The sequence below is a fragment of the Saimiri boliviensis genome, chromosome 14 (genome assembly GCF_048565385.1).
Source record: "Saimiri boliviensis isolate mSaiBol1 chromosome 14, mSaiBol1.pri, whole genome shotgun sequence".
Lineage (NCBI taxonomy): Eukaryota > Metazoa > Chordata > Mammalia > Primates > Cebidae > Saimiri > Saimiri boliviensis.
In genome coordinates this window covers 28,545,654-28,573,222 of record NC_133462.1, presented here as the reverse complement: position 1 = coordinate 28,573,222, position 27,569 = coordinate 28,545,654, and the positions used below count along the sequence as shown (strand labels likewise).

General features: G+C 52.1%; 1 protein-coding gene across 1 annotated transcript in view; it reads left to right on the top strand.

Annotated features, from left to right (window-relative positions):
• The first annotated feature begins 3,145 nt into the window (after positions 1–3,145).
• The window catches only part of SLC25A42 (solute carrier family 25 member 42), a 40,344-nt gene continuing 15,920 nt past the window's right edge, over positions 3,146–27,569 (top strand). The window contains exons 1-2 of the mRNA XM_039466497.2: positions 3,146–3,235; positions 25,326–25,440. Of these exons, the coding sequence (XP_039322431.1) occupies positions 25,360–25,440 (81 nt within the window). The 5' untranslated portion in view covers positions 3,146–3,235; positions 25,326–25,359. The remainder of the gene's footprint in view (positions 3,236–25,325; positions 25,441–27,569) is intronic.

Genomic DNA, 27,569 nt, shown 5'->3' with positions numbered 1-27,569 from the left:
CTCAAAGTGCTGGGATTACAGATGTGAGCCACTGTGCCGGGCCTTCTCTTAAGCAGCATTTGCTGTCCTCAATGACATCAAGACCTGGGCTGAGGGGAAGCTGCCGAAAGGGTGGCGGGAGCACATTCAGGCCGAGCCTCTGCTGCTGTGGGCTTTTGGTGAAGTGGCCCGACTTCTCTGAGCCTTGGGAGGTGAATGACGCCACTCTGACTCCAGCCAGGCTTGGTTGTTGTCACTGTTGTGTTCAGGATGTCTCCCTCCAGCCAGGGATGGGCTCGGGCTCTGGGGAAAGGAACACAGATCTCTTCTGCTGTGAACATACATCTCTGAGAGGCTGGACTATGAACCCCATTTTCCGGATAGGAAATAGACTCACGTGCATTCGAGGGGCTGCAGTGGGGTGAGAACACAGGTCAACCTGCCTCCACATCCCTCATCTTTTTCCAAAGTCATTAACCTAATCTTGGGCAACAGGCTTTCTGGCCTCAGGTGATTAGGCCTGGCTGCCGTGCCCGGGCCTGGCTCACAGATTCCTGGGATCCCCAAGAGGTAGAGGAGACTGGAGGGCCGAGAGGCAGTGTCCTATCCAGGGCCAGCCAGGCGAAAGCGGAAGAGCCAAGATCCTGGGCACCCTAGCTGGGCTCACATGAGTGCCTGTGGTGGGGGTGTTCGTTGCTTATTGCCAAGGCGCTTTGCCTGCCTTTGCTGGAAGGCGGTAGGTAGGTTGGCCGGCGCCAGCCTGCTAAAGAATGAGCAGAAACTAGAGAGACGGCCCTGGGCTGGGCCAGTGCCCGACCTTTGCCTTAATTGGCTCTGTCCCTGGAGGCACTGTGGGACCTTCCAGGGGCTTTGTTACCTCCCCCTCCCGGGGCCTGGCAGGTGGGCACTGGGGGGTGGGGTGCCTTGGCATAGACAGCTCCCTCTTGGTGTGGCAAGCCACACCCATAGTTGGTCTTTGTCCATGAAGCGCTATTTAGGGAGAGAGAAACAGGCCCAGAGAAGAACAATTTATCATCACCATCCTTCCACGAGTGCTTGCTGTGGACTAAGCCATTGGAAACGCTTCACTTCCAATTCATCAGTGCTCCCATCAGCGTTCGGAGATAGCCAAGAAACTGAAGCGGGGCGCTTGTGTTATTTGCTGAAGGTCCTGTGGCCATGACTGGCCATTTCTTATGTTTAAAAAAAAAAGGAATCAAACCCAATCCCGGGTCCTTCCGCCAAGGAATATTATCCACCATAGGCTCAGTTTTCTCATCTGCTAAGTTGGCACTGTCACCTCCACCTGGAAGTCGGGGGGAGGGGGGCGGAGATGGTATTGGACAAAGGCCCAGCCAGACCCACAGGAACCTGGGACCCAGTTGATGTTTAGCTGACCTCAGCTTCCTCCTCTGGAGGGCAGAATGGAGACCAGGTCCTGCAAGTTGCAGGGAAGCAAGCCACAGGTGAGGTGAGAGGTATGGAGAGGAGGTCCAGGTAGGCATATCGTGAGAATAATCAGGAGTTTGATGATGGCCTTGGGGTAGTGCTTTCCAGTCACCTCGTCCCCATTTGAAACTTGTGGATCACACTTTGACCAAGGGTTTGCACAGCCCTGAAATCTGAGCCCCTTTTTAAGATTGGTTTCAGCCTTGCTCCCTCCCAGGATTCTCAGGTTCTGAACTTGATCTCCACCAACCCTAGCACCTGGAGGAAATAAGAGCTGGTATCTGGAAACATTTGTTGCCCTCTCCAACCTGAAGATTAAGGGTGAGTCTGAGAACAGAGTGGGCTCGGGGGAGGTGCCGATGACACCGCCATGCCTGGGATGGCGGTTGTCTCCCTAAACTGCTGGCATTTTTCTGCAAAGCAACCCCATTAACCACACTTCACATCAGAGCTGAGGCTCCCAGGCCGCGCATGACTTGCTCAGGATCAAATGCTTTCACCAGATAATTAAAATGAAGGCTGGGTTGTAAGTTTTCGCAGGGAAGCAACCCCAGAGAGAAAAGATCAAGGTGTAGGAATCATTTTCGCCGGTTTTCCAAACGAAGCAGCTGACACTCACAAGGGCTTTGCCCAAGGTTGTGTGGTGGGCTAGTGATTGGACGGGGATTCAAACGCAGGTCTCTGAGGCCCCCAGTGGCTCTTCTCCGACACTCCCTTCCCAAAAAGCTGCTCTAGATTCGTTATCTGGTTTAGCAACCAAAGTGCTGTGTAACCTCGGGAAAGAAGCTTGACCTCTCTGTGCTCTGGTTTCTGTAAAAGGGGTCAGTGGTCACTTTGACCTCATGGGATTGTGGTTAAGATTCAGTTAATTCACAAAAGCCTTAGCGGGAAGAAGGCCTAACAGGGATGTCACTGGATACGGTGGCGAGGAAAGCTTGGACGCAGAGAAGTCAGACGCTAAGACAACCACGCAGCGCATTTCAGTAGGATTCCGCCCCTGATTTCCATGTCTTCACACCACCTCTAGTTGCAGAGGGCAGCTCAGAGTCACCTCCAGCGACTCTCTCTCCTCGGCGAGTGGTCGTCTGCAGGGGATTAGTGGGAAGTAAGGGGACGGAGAATTATCCAGGAGTCCTTCAGCCTTGATGGCCCAAGTTCACAGCCGCTTCTACGCTTGGGGGCCAGAGGGCGGACTCTACACCAGAGCCTCGGGGGACCCTGCGCCAGGCGTCCGAGGCCACGCCGGGTCGCCGCGCTGCGGGTCAGACTGCACCTTGTACGCTTCAGCCCTCCCTGGGGGCGCACCGCCCAAGGCCGCTACGACTGGCCGCGGGGCCTGCCAGTCAATCCCCTTCGCAGTCAATCCCCGTCTCCCTCCAGGCTACGCCCTCCATTCCTCTCGCCTCTGCCCCTCCGGTCGCGCCTGTTTCCTCGTAGCCCCGCCCTTGATCCCCAGCGATTGGCCGACAGTTCTGCCTGTTTTCTAACGAGATTCCAATCCTCGCCTGCCTCCAGGCCCCCGCCTCCCAGCACCTAGCACCCTGCGGGACCACCCGGGCACCCAAGGCCTCTCCCAATTAGCCCCACCTCTGCCCATCAGCGATTGGCTTCAGGGGCTGCCCATCCGCTTCATATCCGCCAATCCTTGTCCTTTCCAGCGCTGATTGGTTAGGAAGCAGCCAATCGGGGCGTGGCGTGGACCCCTCCCGTGGCGCGCTCTGGGGGTGCGCGAGGCGGGGCCGTGGCGGCTGGAGGCGGTGGCGGCGGCGGCGGCGGCGGCGGCGGCGGCGGCTACGCGTCCGGGCCGGTGAGGGGGCGCGGGGGGCGCGGGGGACACTGCGGGGGACGCAAGCGTCAGGGGCCCGCGCCTGTCGGGCTGAACTGAGGTGGGGCACGGGTCCTGTCAGGGACCCGGGGGCGAGGGGCGGAGGCGGAGCGTGACAGCAGCGTCGCGAGGGCAGGAAGAGGTTAAAGACCCCCCCCCCAACCCCACACTCCACGTCTGCTGCCCCCTGAGGGCTACCGCATCCAGCTCTGAGCCCCTCACCCGCAGCCCACGCACACCTGACACCACGTTCCTATTCCTTAACATCCCCAAGACACCTGAGACTGTCCTTGCTGACACCTCCCACACCCCCGGGGCCTTGTCCCCGGCGCCCTGCACAGCTGGGTCTGACATCCCCCTCACACACCTGACACCGTGTCCCCACTCACGAACACCCCCCATCACCCTGTCGATGACACCCCCACACCCCCACCTGAGCCTGTGACTCCTAACTCACGGCCCTGCAACTCACCCCTGGACCTGGTCCCGTCCCTAAGTGCCCTTCCTCGTCTCCAGCTCGCCACCCCCGTGCGCAGCGCACACCCCCAGCAACCTGGGTCCCTCTTCTCAGGGACCTTCCCCCGGTACCTGCTCTCTGCTCCTGACAGCCCTATACATCTATTTCCCCTTTTCTCCCCCTCTTACCTTCTCCCACCTTGGGCTTTCTCCCACGTGCACCTGTATTCGCGCGCCCCCCTGTAAGAATCCCCCCGAATCTCCCATGTCCTCCAAAAGTCCCCCAAGCCTTGGCATCTCAGGATCTCTGCACCCTCCCCTCCCCAAACAAAAGCTTACCCCAGTGTTCATTTCTACCAGTGATTGACAGTGTGTAAAGTGATTTCCGGACCTTAGAATAATCCCATCGGTCAGACAAAACCGGAATCATCTCCATTTTACCAGCCACAAACCTAAACCACTTGAATGCTAGAGGCAGAGCCTATTCCATCCTGGGCATCGCTGACCCTCTGCTGTGGACCCACCCCATTTGGGCCCATCTGTTGTATTTATCTCAGAGGGATTGGCAGGGGAGGGGAACCACACTCCACCCCCTCAGGCTGTTTTCAGGAGTCGTGACTTTGACTGGGTCCGGAAAGGCTTAGCTGGAAGGGACCGTCCCTCTGCCAAGCATGTTCTCTGAGTACTGGGGCGGGCGGGCGGTGGAGACGGAGACGCTGCCGGAGGGGGGTGGTCATCGTCTGGGGTGCCTCCCGCCAGATGCCGGAGAGGGAGCTGCTGGGGATTCCTCTCCGACACTCCTTGGGCCCTTGAAGCCGATAAACAGTAAGGAAACACTCTTTAGAGTGAGGCAAGCTGATGTTTCAGCTGCTTAAAGCTAACCTGGAAAACTGGAGCCTGGCGTGGTGCTAGGAATGATTCTTCTGGAACTTTTCAAGTTCTGTTGAGTCTGATTTGCAAGCATGCAGCATAGAAGGAGGCCGGTGGCTTTGCTGTTGAAAAGTAATAACGTGCCATTTCCTGGAAGGCTTGCACAGCATTTCTTACCCCTCCACCCCCACCTCTCCCTACCAAGATGGTGCCAGAATGTTCCAGAGGGTCATTTCACCTTCAGCTTCTCCTGTGGAAACTGAAGCCATTTGGGTTTTCTATCCAACTTCAATAGGGGTCATTTAAAACATATATGGGCATGTATGTTTGTATATATGTATGTGCGTGTGGGTGTGTGTTGTACACATATGTAAATGTACCTATATGCATATGTTTATGTACATATTTTATATGCATATATTTCATGTGTTATATATGTACATGTGTGTAAACTTTGATGAGATCATTGATTATATAGTTTTGGGGGTTGTTTTTGAGATGGAGTCTCACTCTGCCACCCAGGCTGGAGTGCAGTGGCGCAATCTCGGCTCATGGCAACCTCCACCTCCGGGGGTCATGCAGTTCTCCTACTTCAGCCTCCCGAGTAGCTAGCTGAGATTACAGGCATGCGTCACCATGCCTCGCTAATTTTTTTTTTTTTTTTATTGAGGCTGAGTCTCACTCTGTTGCCCGGGCTGGAGTGCAGTGGTACCATCTCGGCTCACTGCAGCCTCCGCCCCCCGGGTTCAAGCAATTCTCCTGCCTCAGCCTCCCAAGTAGCTGAGATTACAGGTGCCTGCCACCACGCCCGTCTAATTTTCTTGTATTTTTAGCAGAGATCAGGTTTCACCATGCTGGCCAGGCTGATCTTGCACTCCTGACCCCAAGTGATCTGCCCACCTCAGCTTCCCAAAGTACTGGGATTACAGGTGTGAGCCACCATGCCTGGCCTATTATATCGTTAAAAAGAAAAAATCATATGGGACAAAGGTCATGTAGTAGAAATCAGGCAGGTCTTCCCCAACCTGTACTGCGTTCCTCCTCAGATGCACCTGCTGTTGATAATTTCTTCTGTTTTCTTCCAGAGGTAGTCTATGACTTGGGTGGCAGAAAAGGGTGTGGGGTGGTATATATCCCTCCACCCCTTCTAAACCACTGGGAAATTTGCATTGAACAGACATATACATTCTATTGCCAGTTTCTTACTGATGGCTGTTTAAGCTACAGCCCATAATTGGCTTTTACAATGGAGCTGCAGTGGATAGATGCATGCATCAGCACATACCAAATATACAGTGGATGTATTCGGGCTCCAGCCAGGCACAGACACTTCGGACCTCCTTGTTTTGCTGTGCGTGCCTGTAGTCCCTGTTGCTCAGGAGGCTAAAGTGGGAGGGTCGCTTGAACCGAGGAGTTCAAGGCTGCAGTGAGCTATAATCATGCCGCTGCACTCCACTCCAGCCTGGGTGACAGCTAGACACTGTCTCAAAAAAAAAGGGGGGGGCCAAGTTCAAAGGGCATATTCTTGTAAATAGTTCATGTCCTTCCTCCTCCTCTGAACTGTGAAGTTGGAAAGTCTGATTATTCCTCTCCTACGGCCAGCTCAGTTATTTTATTATCAAGTTTGGTGGTCTGTCCCATCTGACAGGTGAAAAAACAGCACGGGAGGTTCTTTTGAACATCACTCCTTGATTCCTATACCTCTCTTAGGTATTCTGGCTTGTAGGGTAGGGATTAAACATTAGACTTATTTCTCTGCCAGTCAGACTAAAGTTCAAGAAATATTTGGGGCTGGACACAGTGGTTCACAACACTCAACACTTAAGGTGGATAAGGCAGGAGTATTGCTTGAGCCCAGGAGTTTGAGACCAGCTTGGGTAACGTGGTGAAACCCCATCTCTATTCAAAAAATTTAAAAATTAGCCGGGCATGGTGGCGTGCGCAAATGGTCTCGGCTACTCGGGAGGCTAAGGTGGGAGGACCACTTGAGCCCAGGAGTTCAATGCTGCAGTGAGCTATGATTGCGCCACTGCACTCCAGCCTGAGCAACAGAGCAAGACCCTGTTTTTCTGTTAATTTTTTTTTTTTTTAGTTCCTGCTCTGAGAAGCTTGTCCCTATGGCAGGGAGCAGTGGTGGTGCTGAGATTTTGGCTCAAGGTACCTTGACAGGAACAATTGCTAAAAGAACCGTTTAGCTGTTGCTGATTTTTTTTTTTTTCACTTGGGTCTATGAAAAGAAAAATGAGGGCATCATGAGAGATTGAGACGAGTCAGATGTTAAATCTGTCTGGGAAGCTGTTTCGAGACACTCTCCAGTTGTCCAATTTCTCACCACTGGTGCCAGATGGAGGGTGTCGTCATACTAAAGTCAGGCCTCTGCCCACGTGTCATCCTTTTTTCTCTCTGTCTCTTTTATTTTGGCAGTTAGACATTAAGAGGGGATTATCAAGACGATCAGAATCATTTGCTTGTTTGGGTTTTGCAAGACAGGGCTTTAAAAAATCCATTTGCATTTTTTATTTTAAGCATGAAATACCTCTTCATAAAAAGTATATCAGCTGGATACGGTGGCTCATGCCTATAATCCCAACACTTTGGATAGCCAAGGCGGGTGGATCACGAGATCAGGAGATCAAGACCATCTTGGCCATGGTGAAACCCTGTCTCTATTAAAATACAAAAAAAAAAAAAAAATGAGCTGGGCATGGTGGCATGTGCCTATAGTCCTAGCTACTCAGGAGGCTGAGGCAAGGGAATAGCTTGAACCCAGGAGATGGAGGTTGCAGTAAGCCAAGATCACACCACTGCACTCCAGCCTGGTGACAGAGCAAGACTCTGCCTCAAAATTAATAAATAAATAAAAATGTGTGTGTGTGTGTGTGTGTGTGTGTGTGTGTGTGTGTGTGTGTATTATATATAATGTGGGGCTGGGCATGGTGGCTCACACTTTAAATCCTAGCACTTTGGGAGGCTGAGGCAGGTGGATCACCTGAGGTCAGGAGTTCAAGACCAGCCCGATAAACATGGTGAAACCCTGTCTCTACTAAAAATAGAAAAATTAGCTGGGCATGGTGGTGCATGCCTATAATCCCAGCTACTTGGGAGGCTGAGGCAGGAGAATAGTCCAGCCTGGGGAACAAGAGCAAAACTCTGTGTCAAAAAAAAAAAACCAAAAAAACAAAAAAACAAAATTAGCTGGGCGTGGTAGAAGGCTTCACAGCTACTCTGGAGGCTGAGGCAGGGAGAACTGCTTGAATCTGGGAGTCGGACATTGCAGTGAGCCAAGATCGTGCCACTGCACTCCAGCCTGGGTGACAGGGCAAGGCTCTGTCTCAAAAATAAATAAATAAATTAGCCAAGTATGGTGGTGCATGCCTGTAGTCCCAGCTACTCAGGAGATTGAGGCAGGAGGATCACTTGAATCCTAGAGGTGGAGGTTACAGTGGGCCATGATTGCGCCACTGCACTCCAGCCTGGGTGACAGAGTGAGACTCAGTCTCAAATAAATAAATAAATAAATTAGCTGGCCTTGTCGGTGTGCGCCTATAGTCCTAGCTGCTTGGGAGGCTGAGGTGAGAGGATCACTTGAGCCTAGAGGGTTGAGGCTGCAGTGAGCCATGATAGCGCCACTGCACTCCAGCCTGGGTGACAGGGTGAGACTCAGTCTCAAATAAATAAATAAATTAGCTGGCCTTGTCGGTGTGCGCCTATAGTCCTAGCTGCTTGGGAGGCTGAGGTGAGAGGATCACTTGAGCCTAGAGGGTTGAGGCTGCAGTGAGCCATGATTGCGCCACTGCACTCCAGCCTGGGTGACAGTGAGACTCAGTCTCTTGAAAAAAAAAAAAAAAAAAGTATATAACGTGTATATGAAAAGAAAGAAGATACACCAAATAATAAAATTAACACCCAGCCCAGGAAGTAGAACGTTGTCCCCCGGAGGCCCCACCCTGTTCACAGGGCTATTTTAAAAATATGCTTGTCAACATTTGTTTTCTTCACTGAGCACCTTTTGCTACAATCATCTTGAGCTGAATGCTTGGATTCCAGGGGCTCGACAGAGTTCTCTGCTGGCCAGATTTTCTGCTGAGCTCTCTGCCAGCCCAGCAGCCTGTGAGGTCTCGGCAGGCAAATGGCTGTATAAGCCACCAGCCGAGTGACAGGCCAACGCCTGGAGGCTTGGCCTCAAATCCCTGCATATTCATTTCCTGTGGCTGCCATAATCAATTACCACAAGCTGGGGGGCTTCAGACAACAGAAATGTATCCTGTCATAGTTGTGGAGCAGGGTGTCAGTGGGGCTGGTTCGTTCTGGAGGCTCCGAGGGAGTCCTTCGCAGGCCTTTCTCTGGGCAAACCTTGGAGTTCTTGGCTCATAGCCACATCACTCGTCTCTGCCTTTGTATTCACGTGGCTTTCTCCCTGTTGTATGTCTCTTTGTGTCCTCTCTATTTTTTTAGACATGGGATCTTGCTATGTTGTCCATGCTGGAGTGCAGTGATGTGATCATAGTTCACTGCAATCTCAAATTCCTGGGCTCAATTGATTCTCCCACCTCAGCCTACTGAGTAGCTGAGACTACAGGCACAGGACACCACTCCTGGATCTCCTCTTCTTCTTTTTTTCTTTTTTTTTTTTGAGACAGGGTCTTAATCTACTGCCAGGCCGGAGTGCAGTGGTAGTCTTGGCTCACTGCAACCTCCACCTCCCAGGTTCAAGCAATTCTCCTTCCTCAGCCTCCCGAGTAGCTGGGACTACAGGTGTGTGCCACCACACCCAGCTAATTTTTGTATTTTAGTAGAGATGGAGTTTCACTATGTTGGCCAGGATGATCTCGATCTCTTAACCTCGTGATCCACCCGCCTTGGCCTCCCAAAGTGCTAGGATTACAGGCGTGAGCCACCGCGCCCAGCCTGAATATGTACATTTCAATCAAGCCTGTATTACAGTTACACTAGCCCAAGACCCACCACATCTGCAGTATTTCTTAGTGCAATGAGCCTAATTCTCATGCTGTCTTAAGGTCAGGTTCCCAGACCCCACCTCTGGCAGTTCTGACTTAGTAAATCTATGGTGGGGCTTAGGAATCCTGTACAAACATTCCCAGAGATCCTGGGGCAGGTGGTCCTAGAAACACTGGGCAGAGTGGCTCAGCTCTGGGGGAACAAGCATGAACCCACCCCCCTCCTGCTGTGGGCACGTCCCTTTCTCTGCAGCGCTGTCTTCTCACAGGGTCCCTGTGTGAGAGGAGGGGTCAGACTGACAAACCTGATTCTAGCATGATTGGTGGCACCACCCATTGCCAACCAGGCCATCACATTGTGGCTGGTCTAGTGCAATGAAGCTGTGGCAGCCTTGTGCTGGGGAGGGGCTGTGTTAGAATGGGCAGGTTTGGGATCAGAAGGTGATCCCAGGCAAAAGAATGATGGCAGGGAAGCAGGACAGGCACATGTTTGTGGGCTTTGAGCAGCCTCATTTGCCCAGAGCTCATGAGTTACAGCCAGACAATGGTGAGCCTTGAATGTCAGAGTCAGAGATTGCAGTGTTTCTTGTACTAAAATGGTGGTGACCATGTTGGTGACATGCTTGGTAGGTAGGAGGTGCTTTTAAAGGAATGTTCTAGGTCAGGTGCAGTGGCTCACGACTATAATCCCAGCACTTTGGGAGGCCGAGGTGGGCAGATCACCTGAGGTTCAGGAGTTCAAGACCAGCCTGGCCAACATGGCGAAACCCTGACTCTACTAAAAATACAAAAATGAGCTGGGCATAGTGGTGGGTGCCTGTAATCCCAGCTACTCCGAAGGCTGAGGCAGGAAAATTGCTTGAACCTGGGAGGCGGAGGTTGCAGTGAGCCAAGAATGCACACTTGCACTCCAGCCTGGGTGACAGTGAGCATCTGTCTCAAAAAAAAAATAATAATAATAATAAAGGAATGTTCTTTGATGAGCAGCAGGACAAATCATCTAAGTTTTGTTTCACACTGTAGGGAGATTAATTAACCTGTGGGGGAATGCTCCGCCTGGCATGGGGAGACCCAGAATGTATAAGGGTCTTCAGGTGGTGAGACTGGGCAAGTAGGATCTTGCTGTGTTGCCCAGGCTGGTCTCCAATTCCTGGGCTCAAGCTAACCTCCCACCTCAGCCTCCCAAAGTGCTGGGATTACAGGTGTGAGCCCCTGCGCCCAGTGAATATGTACATTTCAGTCACCGATCTTGGGGAAGCCGTGTGTCAGTGTCTCAAAGGGATGCTCAGTAGGCCGAGGTCATGTTCAATGGGATTTGCCCCAGCCCTGTCTGATTCCTTATTATACAGAACGATACTTAATCAGCACTTGTAACCCATTTAAGTGGCATTATCCTGTGAAGTTGGTGACAGATGAGAAAATCGAGGAACGGGAAGGTTTATTTTTTACTTTAAATTTTTTTTTTGTTTTTTCAGGGTCTCACTGTATTGCCCAGGCTGGAGTGCAGTGGCTTGATCTTGGCTCACTGCAGCCTCTGCCTCCTGGGTTCAAGGGATTCTTTTGCCTCAGCCTCCCATGTAGCTGCTTACAGATGCCTGCCACCATGCCTGGCTAATTTTTGTATTTTTAGTAGAGATGGAATTTCACTCTGTTGGCCAGGCTGGTCTCAAACTCCTAACCTCAAGTGATCCACCCACCTCGGCCTCCCAAAGTGCTGGGAGTACAGGCATGAGCATCTCACTCAGCCTGAATTTTTTTTTTAGAGCCAGGGTCTTGTTCTGTTGCCTCGGCTGGAGTGCAGTGGTGTGATCAGAGCACGCTGCAGCCTCGACCTCCTAGGCTTCAATGATCCTCCCACCTCAACCTCCTGAGTAGCTGAGACTATAAGCATGTGCCACCATGCCCAGCTAATTTATTTATTTGGTAGAGACAGGGCCTTATTCTGTCACCCAGACTGGAGTACAGTGGTAGGATCATAATTCACTCCAGCCTTGAACTCCTGGCCTCAAGTGATCCTCCTGACTCGGCCTCCCAAAGTGCTGGGATTATAGGTGTGAGCCACTGTATGTGGCCTATGTGGAGGTGACACATCCAAGGTGTCACATGCTAGACCCCATCTTCCCACAACACAGTGTGGGGTGGCAGGGAGCCTGTGCATGCTGCTGTGTGGCCATGAGGAAGAGTGATTGAAGGGGCACATTCTTGCTGCTGTGGGAGGGATGGCTGAAGGGCAGGAGGACCGGACAGCAACAGGCAAAAGCACCCGTCTGCAAGTGTTATGTTTCTGCTTCCTTGCTGGGCATGGACACTGAGCATGACGTGGACCCCTGCGTTCTAGGGAACCCCCAGCCTGGTTGCAGGGAGGCAAGTGGAGAGTGGCCCCTCAAGTGCAGGAGAGAACCACAGACAGCTCAGTACAAGGCAGAGCAGCTAACTTTGGGGGCAGTGAGGCCAGGACATTTAGGAGTTTTGAAGGATGCAGAGGAGTTTGCTGGCATTGGAGACCGGCCAAGCCAAACTTGGCATGTCCAGGGAATTAATTCACTTGTCCAGCAAATAGTTGTTGAAGGCCAACCAAGTGTGGATTGCTGCGCCGGGTTCCGTGTGGTAGGAACATAGGGCCATTTATTTATTTATTTATTTTTAGATTAAGCCTTTATCACCCAGGCTAGAGAGCAGTGGGCGATCTTGGCTCACTGCAACCTCCGCCTCCCAGGTTCAAGCAATTATCCTGCCCCAGCCCCCCAAGTAGCTGGGATTATAGGTGCCCACCAACATACTGGCTAATTTTTATATTTTTAGTGGAGATGGAGTTTCACCAGGTTGGCCAGGCTGGTTTTGAACTCCTGACCTTAAATGATCTGCCTGCCTTGGCCTCCCAAACTGCTTGAATTACAGGCATGAGCCACTGTGCCCAGCTAATTTTTGTATTTTTGTAGAGATAAGGTTTCACCATGTTGGCTAGGCTGGTCTTGAACTCCTGGCCTCAAGTGAACCGTCCACCTTGGCCTCCCAAAATGCTGGGATTACAGGTGTGAGCCACCGCGCCCAACCAAACAAGGCTTTTGAGATGAGGACAGTGACTGAAGTACACCCTCTTAGTGAAGGGATGTGAGTACCATCCAGTACCTTGGATTGTTTTAGATCACATCTAACGGGCTTTGGTGACAGATGTGAGTAGCACTCTCTGCCAGAACAGAGGATACTGATTGACCATAGCATTTCCTGGATCTTTCAGGGTGTTTCACCCATAGAGACTGCAGCAAGGGTTGCCATAACCAGAGATTGTCTGAAAAGCACCCAGGAGCGAATGCAGCAGGAAGAAACTCCCCATCTGTGAGGCAGCCCACAGGTCAGGGTTAACAGGGAGCAGCCATTATGTAAGGTGTGCCCGGATCCCTAAGGCAGAGTTAATGCCTATTAACTAGAAAAGAAAACAGCCCTTATCGACTGGCAGATAGGATGTTAATTGGCTCTGTTTACTGAGAGATTACAGGATCGGTTTCACGGTCGCTTGTAACATACTCCATCCACAGAGAAACTGCACCCCCCACGTTTGTACAAACATTTCCTGAGTCCCAAAGGGTGGAGCTGGCAGTCGTATGGGGGTCCCCACCAGGTAACAGCATAAACGGTGGGCCTGTCTTATGGCTGGTCAGGAAGCTATGAGACAGGCTTAAGGGAGTCAGGCACATGTGCCTGTGACTGTGAGTGTGTGTGTGTGTGTGTGTGTGTGTGTGTGTGTATGAGTGTATGTGCATATATGTGTGTATGTGTATATATGTGTGTATGTGTGTGAGCGAGTGTGAGTGTGTGTGTGTATGAGGATAGCCCTTGTACATGGGGCTTATAGGATGCTTGGGCTTGAAATTGCCTGATTCAAAACAAGAAGCAGCCTTGTGGCTGGGTGCAGTGGCTCACACCTGTAATCCCAACACTTTGGGAGGCACAGGCAGGCCGATTGCTTGAGGCCAGGAGTTTGAGACCAGCCTGGGCAACATAGCAAGATCACGTCTCTACTAAAAATAATTTTAAAATTACCCGGCCATGATAGTGTATACCTGTAATAGTTCTAGCTATTCAGAGGCTAAGGTGGGAGGATCACTTGAGCCTTAAAGATGGAGGCTGCAGTGAGATATGATTGTACCACTGCATTCTAGCCTGGGTGACAGAGTGAGATCCTGTCTCAAAACAAACAAAAAGGAAGCAGCTTGTCCTGCCCTCTCCCAAGCAACTGCCACCTTGCTTGGCACCAGTGTTCCCGTGCTCTGAAGGTTCTGTGCCGGAGTTGGTGTGATCACAAGTTATCGAAGAGCCCATGCTCCAGGTTCACGTTTCCTGAATAATGCTGTTTAGTAAGTCATTTCCCACCTCAGCCCCTCATTCCCCACCAAGCTTTGTTTTTTGTTTGATGAATGGAAAGACTGCCTGACCAGAAACAGCATGGGAAAAGATACATGTGTGTTATTTGGGGCTGGCCCCCTGTGCCTGGCCACTGGTTGTCACCCTAGCGGGGACACCTGAATCCCACTTTAGAAAGCACTGACGTCCTAGGTACTTGCCAAAGGTACCTAGAGTGAACGCAGCAAGGCTGGGCCACCTGGAGCCACAGGACACTGCCATCTGTGGTTGTAAACACTGTGCAGGGCCAGGGGAGAATGAGGTATCTACCCCAGCACAGCATATGAGTCAGGACTGTGGCAGCTGCAAGTGACAGAAAGCCATCCACGCTGACTGAACCGGATAGGGTGCTTCCCGGGCTCCATGACAGCAAAGTCCATGTGCTTTTGCATCACTGGGTTCCAGATCCCCCTAGTCTGCAGGTATCCTCCTCTGCCTCCTGGCCCTGCTCTGCCCCCCTAACTCTGTGCCAACGATGCCCTGCAGCCTCACGCCCTACTGGCTTCCTCTCCCCTGAAGAAAGAGGACTTCTCCGGCCCGATGATTCCCTTAAAAGTCCCAGGTCTCAGTCTTTGGGGCCAGCACCCTGAACCTAAGGGAGTCTGAAGTCTCATTACCTGATCATGGTCACCTGGGTCACCCTGGGGTCAAGGGGAGGATAGTGTTGGAGAGCAGAGCGAGTGGTTTCCCAGAATGCTGTCCTCAGTAGGGATGGCCACCGTGCACGTGGACCAACTGTAGAGCTTCAGTGCTTCCTCCAGGCTTTTCGTCACTGCTAAAATCTTCAACAGGTGTTCTCGGCCAGGTGCGGTGAATCACGCCTGTAATCCCAGCACTTTGGGAGGCTGAGGTGGGTAGATCCCTTGAGGTCAGGAATTTGAGACCAGCCTGCTCAACATGGTGAAACCCCATCTCTATTAAAAAAAAAAAAAAAAAAAAAAAATTGGCCAGCCTGTAATCCCAGCTACTGGGGAGGCTGAGGCACGAGAATCGCTTGGACCCAGGAGGCGGAGGTTGCAGAGAGCTGAGATCATGCCACTGCACTCCGGCCTGGGCGACAGTGAAACAAAACAAAATAGGTGTTCTCCATAGATGGGAAGAAAGTGGGAAAGAGCAAGCTGAACACATCCACCCCCGAAGCCCATTCAAGTCCCCTGGGAATTACAGATTGCATGCCCTTGACTCCCAGGCTTGGTGTCTATTGGCCTGGGAGGGGCTGTGGCAGAGGTGTTTTGTTTTCACTGTTTAAACATTTTAAATTGAGAAATAGCTTACATAGAGTAAAGCGCATAAATCCTAAGCGTATATATAGCTCAGTTAATTTTAACATATCTATTCATCCTTGGAACCAGATCAAGACAGTTTTTGAGCCTCCAGCTGGCTCCTTTGTGCCCCCTCCCTGATATGCCCCCTAGAGGTAACCACTGTTCTAATCTTTATCACCAGAGATGTGTTTTGTACTTAGCATTTCTTAAAAATTGCGGTAGGCTGGGCGCAATGGCTCATGTATGTAATTCCAGCACTTTGGGAAGGCAGAGGCTGGAGGATGGCTTGGCTTGAGCCCAGGAGTTCAAGACTAGCCTAGGCAACATAGTGAGATCCCATCTCTTCAAAAAATTTAAAATTTAGCTGGGCCTGGTGACCCACGCCTGCAGTCCCAGCTACTCAGGAGGCCGAGGTAGGAGGATAATTTGAGCCAGGGAGTTGGAGGCTGTAGTGAGCCATGATCGTGCCACTGCACTCCAGCCTGGGTGACAGAGCAAGACACTGTCTCAAAAATAAATAAATAAATAAATAAATAAAGTGGTAAAATACACAGTACTTTAAAATGGCTAAAACTTACATTGTAGCCATTTTTAAGTGTTCAGTTCAGCGGCATCAGGTATGTTCACACTGTTGTGCAGCCATTACCACCATCCGCCTCCACAACTCATTTCATCCTGTAAAACTGAAACTCTGTCCCAATTAAACACTAACTCTCCCCCCCGCCCCGCCCCGCCCTAGCCGCTGGCACCTGCCATTCCACTTTCCGTCTCTATGAATGTGACGACTCTAGGGACCACGTATAAGTGGATTAATACAGCATTTGTCCTTTTGTGACTGGCTCATTTCACTCAGCATGACATCCTCAGGGCTCATCCATGTGGCGGCAAGTATAGGTATTTGGATGTGTGTAAAACATTTTGTTCGCTGTGCTTGATTGTTATGTGGACAGAATCATTCAGTATGCAGCTGGGCATGGTGGCTCATACCTGTAATCTCAGCACTTTGGGAGGCCGAGCTGGGCGGATCACCTGAGGTCAGGAGTTCAAGACCAGCCTGGCCACCATGGTGAAACCCCATCTCTACTAAATACGAAAAATTAGCCGGGTGTGGTGGTACATGTCTGTAATCTCACCTACTCGGGAGGCTGAGGCAAGAGAATCTCTTGAACCTGGGAGGTAAAGGTTGCAGTGAGCCAAGATTGTGCCATCGCACCCCAGCCTGGGTGATAGAGGGAGACCTTGACTCAAAAAAAAAAAAAAAGTCATTCGATACCCAACCTTTTGTGTCTGGCATCTGCCTTTCACTGGTGTGTCTGTGCGATCCAGCCATATTGTCACATGTAGCAGTGTGTCCTTTGGTATTATATAGCGTCCCATCATGGGATATACCACACGTGTGTTCCCCTTCTCCTGTGGGTGGTCTTCAGGGCTGTGTCCACAGTGTGCTCATCATTGCCATCATATGCTGCTGGGCAGGTCTTCAAGGTCCAGGGCTGTATATGGGGAGGCTGGGGGGAGAGGCCTCTATGGCAGGCATGGCTTGCAGGAATCTTGGCTGCACTGGGCAGAAGGAGAGGTCTGGAGGTGGGAGACCCAGCTGGCATAGGGCAGTGGGGGCACTTTGTATCTTCCTACAAGCACAGCCTGCAATGGCCCAGTGGCATTCAGCATGAAGGTGTCTGTGCCTGCTGCAGCCTCAGCCTGTTTGTTTCCCTGGTCAGCCTGAGTTCGCTCCAGCCTGGGGGTTCTTCCTTCTTGCTGTTCTCTCTCCCTGGTGTACACCTTTTCTTCCAGATGCCAGGACAGACCCCCTTCTCCCACCCCATGTCCCTCCTCCCCATAGACTCTGCACATGGTCATCCACGTCTGCATCATTTGCAGTAGCGGTTGAGCCCGTGAGGGTGTGCCTCCCCAGAGCATGTACACGGGGAGCATGCAGTGCACGTACATGCAGGGAGTGACATAGGAATGTCCAGCAGCTAATCTGATTCCAAGTAACCTAGTAGGGAGGGAAGGATCCGTAAGGAAAGGGAGATGCAAGGTCATGAACATCGCCTGAGTCAGCCCAGGGTGTAGCCAGGCTCCTACCACCCTGTGATCCTGCCGGAGCAGAGAAGGGCCTCCCAGGGCTGGGGGGGACCTGGGCAGGTTTTTGTACGTGTGTCACAGTGCACATAGCTTAAAAGTTGCCATTGTTAGCCTTTTAAAGTGAACAATTCAGTGGTATATAGTACAATCACAGCGTTGTGCCACCACTGCCTTGATCTGATTTCAGAACATTTTCTTTTCTTTTTTCTTTTTAAAACAGAGGATTGCTCTGTTGCCTAGGCTGGAGTGCAGTGGCGTGATCTCGGCTCACTGCAACCTCCATCTCCTGGGTTCAGGTGATTCTCCTGCATCAGCCTCCCGACTAGCCGGGATTACAGGCGCACGCCATCACACGCAGCTAATTTTTGTATTTTTAGTATAGATTGGGGGTGGGTGGGTCTCACCATGTTGGCCAGGCTGGTCTTGAACTCATGACCTCAAGTGATCTGCCTGCCTCGGCCTCCTAAAAGTTCTGGGTTCGTAGGCGTGAGCCAGCACGCCTGGCCAATTTCAGAACATTTTCATCACCCCCAAAAGGAAATCCCATCCCCATTCCACAACCCTCCACTCCCTGGCAACCAGCAATCTGCTTCCGTTCTCTATGAATTTGCCTGTTCTGGGCATTTCATATCAATGGAATCTCACACTGTCTGGCCTCTCTACTCAGTATTGTGTTTTTGAGGTTCATCTATGTTGTAGCATGGATCAGTACCTCATTCCTTTTTATGGCTGAGTAGTATTACATTGTGTGAACATTTTGTATATCCATGCATCTGTTGACAAGCAGTTGGGTTACTTCCACTTTTTGGCTGTTGTGAACCTTGCTGCCAGGAGCATTTTGTTGTTGTTATTATTTCAGTTGTGGTGGTGGTGTTGTTATTTAGTTTTGTTGTTATTATTTCAGTTGTGTTGGGGTCTCACTATGTTACCTAGTCTGGTCTTGAACTCCTAGGCTCGAGCATCCTCCTGCTTTAGCCTCCCAAAATGCTGGGATTATAAGTGTGAGTCACCATGACCAGCCCCACGTACAGTTATTTTGTGTGGACCTTTTGGTTCTGTGCCTGGGAGTGGAATTGCTGGGCCATAATGGTAGCTCCCTGTGTAACTTGTGAAGGAACCTCCAGGCTGATTTCCACAAGGGCTGCCCCATCTGACATTCCCAGCATACAAAGGCGCCAGTTTCTCCAAGTGCTTGCCTGGCAGGTTTTAGCCAGATGCTTGGCAGGATGGGAGTCAGGAGGAGAAAGCGTGTTCCGCGTGTGTAGGCTCGTCATCCGGCGCTTGGGTGGGATGGTGAGACCAACACTCAGACAAGGAAGCCGAGGTCCAGGGAGCTGGGACACCTGCCTGAGAGTGCTCACCTGGTGAAAAACAGAGCGGGCTTGAACCTGCCTTCAAGCTTACAAAGAGAAATGCTTCCTCAGCAGGTGACTGAGGGTGAAGGGTCACTGCTTATGCCCCAGGAGTGACGTTTTAGGGATGAGAACAGCCCCACCCCCGCATCCATTGGACCGGTGAGAAAGGAAACCGGAAGGGAAGGAGGGAAGAGGAGGGGGTCTCACCCATAAGTACAGCATCCTCTTCCTTCCTTTGGACTAGGCTCAGGGACACAGGGTTCTGCTGATGAAATAGGTCCTTCCCAAGCCAGGTGTGGGGCTCACACCTGTAATCCCAACACTTTGGGAGGCTGAGGTGGGAGGATTGCTTGAAGCCTGGAGTTCGAGACCAGCCTGGGCAATATAGCAAGACCCCATCTCTACAACAAAATGAAGAAATTAAGGCTGGGCATGGTGATGCATCCTGTAATCCCAGCACTTTGCAAGGCCGAGGTGGGCAGATTGCATCAGCTTAGTCTGAGACCTGTAATCCCAGCTACTTGGGAGGCTGAGGCAGGAGAATGGCTTGAATCCGGGAGGTGGAGGTCGCAGTGAGCTGAGATTGCACCACTGAACTCCAGCCTGGGCAACAAGATCGAAACTTGGTCTCAAAAAAAAAAAAAAGAAAAGAAAAGAAAAGAAAGGAAGGAAGGAAAGAAAGAAAAGAGAGAGAGGAAGTGAGGGAGGGAGAAATTCTCTCTCCGAAGACTTGTCATTGGGGCACATTTCTGTAGGATGTCCCAAGTGGCCCTGGGGTGACTTTCTAGCACTGGACCCATAAGAAGCCAGAGGGACGACCGGTATGACCAGCCTGGCAGGGGATGATGAGGAGAGGAAGTGATACCCCAGCAACAGAACCTGGAAATAAGCTGTTTCCAGCACCAGCTGGCTTCTCTGTTTTTAAATAAATGAAGGCATATTTCATGTCTTGTCCTCATAGTGTCCCTGGCAGTGTCATGAGACACTCAGGTGGTACCACTAGTTCTGATGACCTCTTCTCACTTTGGAAGCTGAGGTGGGGGCTGATGGGTGAAAACCACCTATCCCTTATAGTGACATAGACAAGAATGCCACTGAGGATGGGGGCCATGGGAACTGGGGCTTCCTACCCCAACCCATCCAAGCCTCCCTGTCCCGGGAAATGGCCTCACCATCTCTGGGTCTCAGGCAGAACCTGGACAGGCTCCTGAGATGCCTGCCACCTCGCTCCACCGAAGCCCACCATCCAGGCCCCACGCTGTCACCCAAGTGGTCCCGAGGTATTCGCTGGCCTCCCTGCCTTGCTGTTCTCTTCCCTCCTTCAGCTGAGTGACCCTCCGTCCCTGGAGACCCACTCCCTCTCTCACTAGCCCCAGGGCCTTTGCGTTTTGTGCCTGGACTGCTGCTCTGCCATGCCTTGGGCTCTGCCCCTCAGGGAGGCCGGCCTGATCACCTGGCCACTGGTTGCAAGTCTGGGTACATGTTGCCATGGGAGAGATCACCCTCAAGGGCTGGCAGTTCTAGAGTCTGGTTATTGGATGTCAGCCTGATATCCATCTCCTGTCACTCACCTGGCCACTGGGCCAGTTGCTCCTCTTTCCTTGCGACAGCCTGTGTTCACTTCCTGTTGCCGGCATAACAAACCTCCACAAACGTGAGGCATATAGCAACATGTTTATCATCTTTTGGTTCTGGACATCGGGAGTCTAAAATGGGAGTGCAGGGCTGGGTTTCCTCTGGAGGCTCCAGAAGAGAATGTGTGCCTTTGCCTTTCCCAGCTTCTATCCCCCTAGGACCCCTCCCTCCACCTCAAAAGCCAGCAGCAGAGCGCACTCACATCGCCTCCAACTCTCCTGCCTCTGTCTTTTCTCTTTCTTTTTTCTGAGGCAGAGTCTTGCTCCGTCACTCAGGCTGGAGTATGGTGGCACAACCTCCCCCTCCCAGGTTCAAGCAATTTCTCATGCCTCAGCCACCCAAGTAGCTGGGACTATAGGAACGCACCACCACACCTGGCTAATTTTTGTATTTTTTTGATAGAGACAGGGTTTTTCCCATGTTGGCTAGGCTGGTCTCAAATGCCTGACCTTAACTGATCGACCTGCCTCAGCCTCCCAAAGTGCTGGAATTATAGGCATGAACCACTGCACTTGGCATTTTTTTTTTTTTTTTTTCGAGAAAGGGTCTTGCTGTGTCACCCAGGCTGAGGTGTAGCGGTATGATCACACCTCACTGCAGCCTCCAACTCCTGGGCTCAAGCCATCCTCCCATCTTGGCCTCCCAAGTAGCTGGGACTACACGCACGTGCCACCACACCCCGCTGATTTTTTTGTTTTTGAAATGGAGTTTCCCTCTGTCACCAGGCTGGAGGGCAGGGTCTCAATCTTGGCTCACTGCAACCTCCGCCTCCTGGGTTGAAGCAATTCTCCTGCCTCAGCCTCCCTGAGTAGCTGGGACTACAGGCGTGTGCCACCATGCCCAGCTAATTTTTTTTTCTTTTTTTTTTGTATTTTTAGTAGAGACGGGGTTTCACCATATTGGCCAGGTTGGTCACGAACTCTTGACCTCAGGTGATCCGCCTGCCTCAGCCTCCCAAAGTCTGGGATTACAGGCGTGAGCCATCATGACTGGCCACGTCCAGCTAATTTTTAAATTTTTTGTACAAATGGGATCTTGCTGTTACCCAGGCTCGTCTCACCTGGCCTCAAGCGATCTTCCCACCTCCCAAAGGGCTGGGATTACAAGGTGTGAGCCACTGCACCTGGCCTCTCCTGCCTCCCCATCATGGGGACCCTGGCGATTACACTGGGTTCATCCAGATAATCCAGGACAGTCTCCCTCGTCTCAAGACCCTCAATTTTGTCACATCTAAAAAGTACCTTTTGCCATGTAAGGTCGCATATTCACGGCATCTAGGGTTTAGGGTGCGGACATCTTTGAGGGCCAGTATTCAGCCCAACACAGCCCATGATGGTGGTCCTTAAGGTTCCCTTTCCAGGACAGTCACCTCAAATGTCAGGATGAGGGTTTCAGGACCTCCAGCCTCGGCTCTCTGGCCTCCTGCCCCGCCCTGCCCAGTCTCGTTATTCAGCCTCTTCCAGGGTTCCTCCTTCCTCCAGGCGAAGGCATGAATTGGCAAACGCCTCGTCACTCACTGCACAGGCACCAGGCCAGGCCAGCTCAGTGAATGAGTGTTGTAGAGGGAAGTCATGGGAGCAGTGAGGACACAGCAGAGGTGCAGCCTGAGCAAGAGGTAGAGAGCCCCAGAAAAAGTGAAGAGTACCTCACTCTTTTTTTTTTGTTTGCTATGAAAATGTTTTATTAGGTCAAACTACTTGCTACAAAAATGCTTTAAAATGCAGTAGGAGGAGATGTAAAGACTCAAAGAAGTGTGTAGTGACAATACCTGCACCCTACTGCCCCAGCATGCACCTCCTGCACCCATCTGCTTCTAAATACACCTCTGGGGCCCTGCACACACCTGCCCACACCCTGCCACCCCAGCATGCCCAGCCCCTGCATACACCTGCCTGTACCCCAGCACCCCAGGAGGCCGCTGCAAGCACCTCCGGAGCCCTGCACACACTATCTCCCTCCCCACATCCACCGCAGGCCCTGCCTCCCCTCTGCATCTGCACAGTCAGGTCTGGGGCCCACAGATGCATGGACATAGGTATGTCCAGTTCAGCTTCTCCAGCCACCTGAGTCTTCGGGGCAACCTCTTTGTCATAGTGAAATCTCCACCCACCCTCCCTCCCCAGACCCGCTTCTTCGCCTACGGAGGTGGATGTATAGCATCACATGCCCCGAGGGTAACAGAGCATTTGGGTTTAATGGAGATTGCAAAGTGAGTATCCACAGGGCCACACAGACAAGAATCAATGACTGAAAAATAAACGAGGGAGGAGAGACTGCCCTCCCTGTGGAATAATGACAAGTCCTATCCATCAATGCTCGCCCTCCAGGAGGTGGGGCTTAACCCATCCCATCCCATCAGGCTGGGCTGCCTCCTTAGAATAGAGTAGGGGATGGGGAATACCCACTTGACAGAGGCGCCTGGCTGAACCCACCTTACGCAAGAGCTCCAGGTGCTGGTCACCTGGGGGAAGTTGCCCTCCTATGCCTCTGGAACTGGCTGTTCCTTTAGGTTAAGTAAAGTCTTGAGTAAGGGCACATGGGCAGGGCAAGGTTGTTCGCACCTATAATCCCAGCTACTGGGGAGGGGAAGTAAGCTGGGAGGATCACTTGAGCCCAGGAGTCCTAGACCAGCCTGGGCAATATAGCAAGACCCCATCTTAAAAAAAAAAAAAAAAAAGGAGGGGGTACATGGTCCTCTAGAGTGCTTGATGAGATCGTGCTGAGACTCACTGTGGTGGCTGGGGGCCAGGCTCCATGGAGAAGGACCCGGCTGTGGCTTTGGAGTCCTACACCGGGGCCTGAGTTCCCTCTGTCCTTGGACTTGGCCAAACTTCCCTGGGTCTCATCTGCAGAGTAGGGAAACAGCACCTTACCCCGGGGGCTAAAGAGGAACCACAGTGCCCCCAGTCATTAGTGGCACTGATTGTCACCATTGTCCTCAGCCCAGCTAGGCCAGCACTAGTGGTGGCTGTGGCCTCAGGCAAACACCCAAACTGCCTCAGCTTCCCCAGCTGTAAAGCTGAACTGAGACTCCTCAGGTAAGGCTGGGAGGATTCCAGAGCACGGGGCAAGGGGATCTCTGAACAATGGCCACGGTTTTTTCTTTTTGTTTATTTGCTTTTGGGAGAAGGAATCTCATTCTGTCACCCAGGCTGGAATGCCTCCCCCTCCTGGGTTCAAGTGATTCTCCTGCCTCAGCTTCCTGAGTAGCTGGGATTACAGGTGCCTACCACCATGCCCAGCTGATTTTTGTGTTTTTAGTAGAGACAAGCTTCTGCCATTTTACCCAGGCTGGTCTCGAACTTCCGTGAGGCCTGCTTTGGCCTCCCAAAGTGTTAGGATTATAGGTGTGAGCCACCACACCCGGCCAATAGCCACTATTCTGTTGTGTGGATACCTGCGGCTTCTCCCCGTTCTCACCCATACCTGCAGAGGCAGAGACAGGCCCTGGAGGAAGGAAGGCCTTTGCCTAAGCATGGCCCCAGACACCCTGCTTCCAGGAGACGGGAGGGGAGGGGAGGGAGCAGGATCAGGGTACACTCTGCTAAGAAGGGTAATGGGCTCCCTGAAAATCGGAGCTGCTGGCACCCTGCCCTGCCTCTCTGCATGCAGCCGCTGGGTGCAGCCATGCTGGCTCGGAGGCACCCTCCGCAGTGCCCCTTGGGACCATGTGCTTTGGAGGTCCTGCACCGAGAGGAGCCAGATGACTGGGCCACTCTTACAGCTATAGACAACCAACATGTGCACTTGCCATGCCCCAGAAACTGCGGGTTTTCTCCAGGCTTTGTTTGTTTTAGCATGCCATGTATGTATGTATGCATGTATGTATGTACGTATGTATGGATTTTTGAGGGAGAGTCTCGCTCTATCACCCAGTGGCAGGGAGAATCTCGCTGCCTGTAAAGGTGTGTGCCACGAGGCCCTGCTAATTTTTGTATTTTTAGTAGAGACAGGGTTTCACCATATTGGCCAGGCTGGTCTCGAACTCCTAACCTCTGGTAATCTGCCCATCTCAGCCTCTCAAAGTGCTGGGATTATACGCGTGAGCCACTGTGCTCAGCCTTATACTTATTCTGTCGTTTAAAAAGTATCATATGACCCCGGGCGCGGTGGCTCAAGCCTGTAATCCCAGCACTTTGGGAGGTCGAGGCGGGTGGATCATGAGGTCGAGAGATCGAGACCATCCTGGTCAACATGGTGAAACCCCGTCTCTACTAAAAATACAAAAAACTAGCTGGGCGTGGTGGCGCGTGCCTGTAATCCCAGCTACTTAGGAGGCTGAGGCAGGAGAATTGCCTGAGCCCAGGAGGCGGAGGTTGCGGTGCGCCGAGATCGCGCCATTGCACTCCAGCCTGGGTAACAGGAGCGAAACTCCGTCTCAAAAAAAAAAAAAAAAAAAAAAAGTATCATATGGACTCGTGGTTAGTTATTTTATAGTTCAGACTTTCATCCATGACTGCTTTATTTTTTTTCCCCATTTCCACTCAAACTGTTCCAGATTTGGCCATCAGGGGCTCTTTCAGTGGGTGCCTGTGACCCCCTCACCACACTCATCTGCTTTGGTTTCTGTTTCTGAGCATGCCCTCCTTGGCTGGCACCTCCACAGGCTCCAGGCTCATCCTTTCTCTCCAGCTCCATCTTCAAAGCAGCTGTTTCTCCCAGAGCCAGCGCCCATGTGCCCATCTTCACTATTATCCATTATCTTTGGGTAATAATCAGTGGAGGCATGTGCAGCAGTATCCCGGGGACACTTTGTACAGCATCACTCAGCAGCACTGATGCCTGCCCTGGGGCCTCTGCACCCTTTGCGTCATTTTGCAGTAATGCGTTTTCATTTACTGGATGATTTTAGAGCATGGGAGCTAACCAGGCATAGTGGCCATGCCTGTAATCCAGCACTTTGAGAGGCTGAGGCGGGAGGATCGATTTAGCCCAGGAGTTCGCGACAAGCATGGGCAACAACCAGGACAGGAAAAGGCTGGTGGGGACACCCGCCATCTCTCAGGGTCTCGCCATATCTTAACAGCCCTGCTTACTTCTCCAGGACTGAGTCTCCCACTGTCCCGAGCAGGCCTGGTATGGGTAATGGTGTGAAGGAAGGCCCAGTGCGACTGCGTGAGGATGCCGAGGCTGTCCTGTCCTCGTCTGTCTCATCAAAGGCAAGTACCTGGCCTCTCAGGATGGGTGTTCTCCTGGGGCTCCAGCCTCCCCACCCTCTCCCCCCAGTCTCAGGGCTCCCTCTCCTGTGCTTCATGTGCCCGGTCACAATCACCCTGCACCTAGGATGTGCATTTTGGTACCCTTGCTCACCTGGGCTGAGGGCAGAGCAGCAGTGGGGGCTTCTCTGCTCCCACGGCCCTAGACACTGTAAGGTGGTGAGCGGAGGACGCCAGCTACCCTCTATTCCACCAAAAGCCCTGCTTGTGATGGGAATCCAGCCAGCCCAGCCACCTGGTAAGAGACCCAAACCTCACCCAGCGCCAAGCATTGAGTGGGAAGCCTGAAGTGTCAAATGTGTCCTGGAAACCCCTTTTCTCCGTCAGATTTTCGAACACTAAGAAATTAGCCAAGGCCAGGTGCGGTGGCTCATGCCTGTAATCTCAGCACTTTGGGAGGCTGAGGTGGGAGGATCACATGACACCAAGAGTTTGAGACCAGCCTGGGCAACATGGTGAAACCCTGTACTTAATAAAAATACAAAAACTTGCCAGGTGTGGTGGTGCACACCTGTAATCCCAGCTACTTGGGAGGCTGAGGCAATTGAATCACTTGAACCCAGGAGGTGTAGGTTGCAGTGAGCTGAGATCGTGCCACTGCACTCCAGCCTGAGTGACAGGGTAAGACCCTGTCTCAAAAAAAAAAAAAAAAGTATAAAAGTATTAGCCAAATGCTGAGAGCCAAAGGGGGTGGGCCTGCTTGGGCTTCACCCTGTGTTTCCAAGTTCACCTCAAGCCCACAGTTCCACTGAAGAAAAGATACTCTCTCAGAGCAATCGCATCAGCCCTGTTGTTCACTGTAGAAACCAGAACCTTCACTGGCCTCCAAGTCCTGAACTCAAAACACAGACCAACTCAGACCCACACAGAAACTGATTGCACTCCCAGGACCCAACTCAGGCCACCCACACAGGCAATTTTCAAAGTCCACGGGATCAAAGACTGAGGTGGCGTCATCTTCCGGGCCTCCTGACCTTTCCCCGGATTCCAGGTGACACCTCAGAGCAGCAGGCAGGTGGGAGGACTTATTCACTGGAGTCACCACCGGGTGACTGAGGCACAGGGCAGGCATGTGCCTTGAAGTTGAGTGAAGGTCCCAACAGAGCTGGAAGAACCCTGGACACGGCTGTTCCTCTGCACGCCAGAGAGGAGGGGGTCTGCAGCATGGGTCCTCCCACGTGGACAAGCTTGAGGCAGCAGTGGCCGCCAAACCACACACAGAAATGCGGCGGTGCTGGTCACTCGCTGGGCGTCACACACACGTACACGCCCATTCTCCTCTGTGCTGGCAGGCCCCGACAGCGTCGCTCTTGGTCCGCCTGGCCAGCTCCGCAGTGGAAGGGACCGACTCTGCAGTCTCTTTTCTTGGGTTAAGAAGCTGAGCCTTGGTCGGGTGCGATGGCTCACGCCTGTAATCCCAGCATTTTGGGAGGCTGAGGCGGGCGGACCATTTGAGACCAGGAGTTCGAGACCAGCCTGGCCAACGTGGTGAAACCCGGTCTCTGCTAAAAATACAAAAATTAGCAAAGTGTGGTAGCACGTGCCTGTATTCGCAGCTCCTCAAGAGGTTGAAGCATGAGAATCGCTTGAACCTGGGAGGTGGAGATTGCAGTGAGCCGAGATTACACCACTGCACTCCAGCCTGAGCCACAGAGTGAGATGCTGTCTTGGGAAAAAAAAAAAAAAAAAAAGGCTGAGCCTCTTCCTGTGGTGTTTACGGCCAATGTACATCCCATTTGGGGATTGCCCACTTTCTGTCGGCTGCCTTCGTTTTTGTAGGATCTCCCCACAGGGTGAATCTTGAAACTTCAACCCCTCAGTGATGCCTGCTCCCAGCTCTTTGGATAATAAGGTGTTTGTGTTCATTAAAGAGGAGCCGGAAGTGTCAGCCAGAGGCAGCAGCCTCCAGAGCATGTGAAGTGGCCCCAACACACATCCTCCAGGTGCCACTGGTGGCCACTTTGAGAGGTGCAGTTTATGGGCATGTGTTCCTAAGATCTGGCATTGGCTGGGCACAGTGGCTCACACCAGAGATCCCAGTACTCTGGGAGGCCAATAGGGGAGGATTGCTC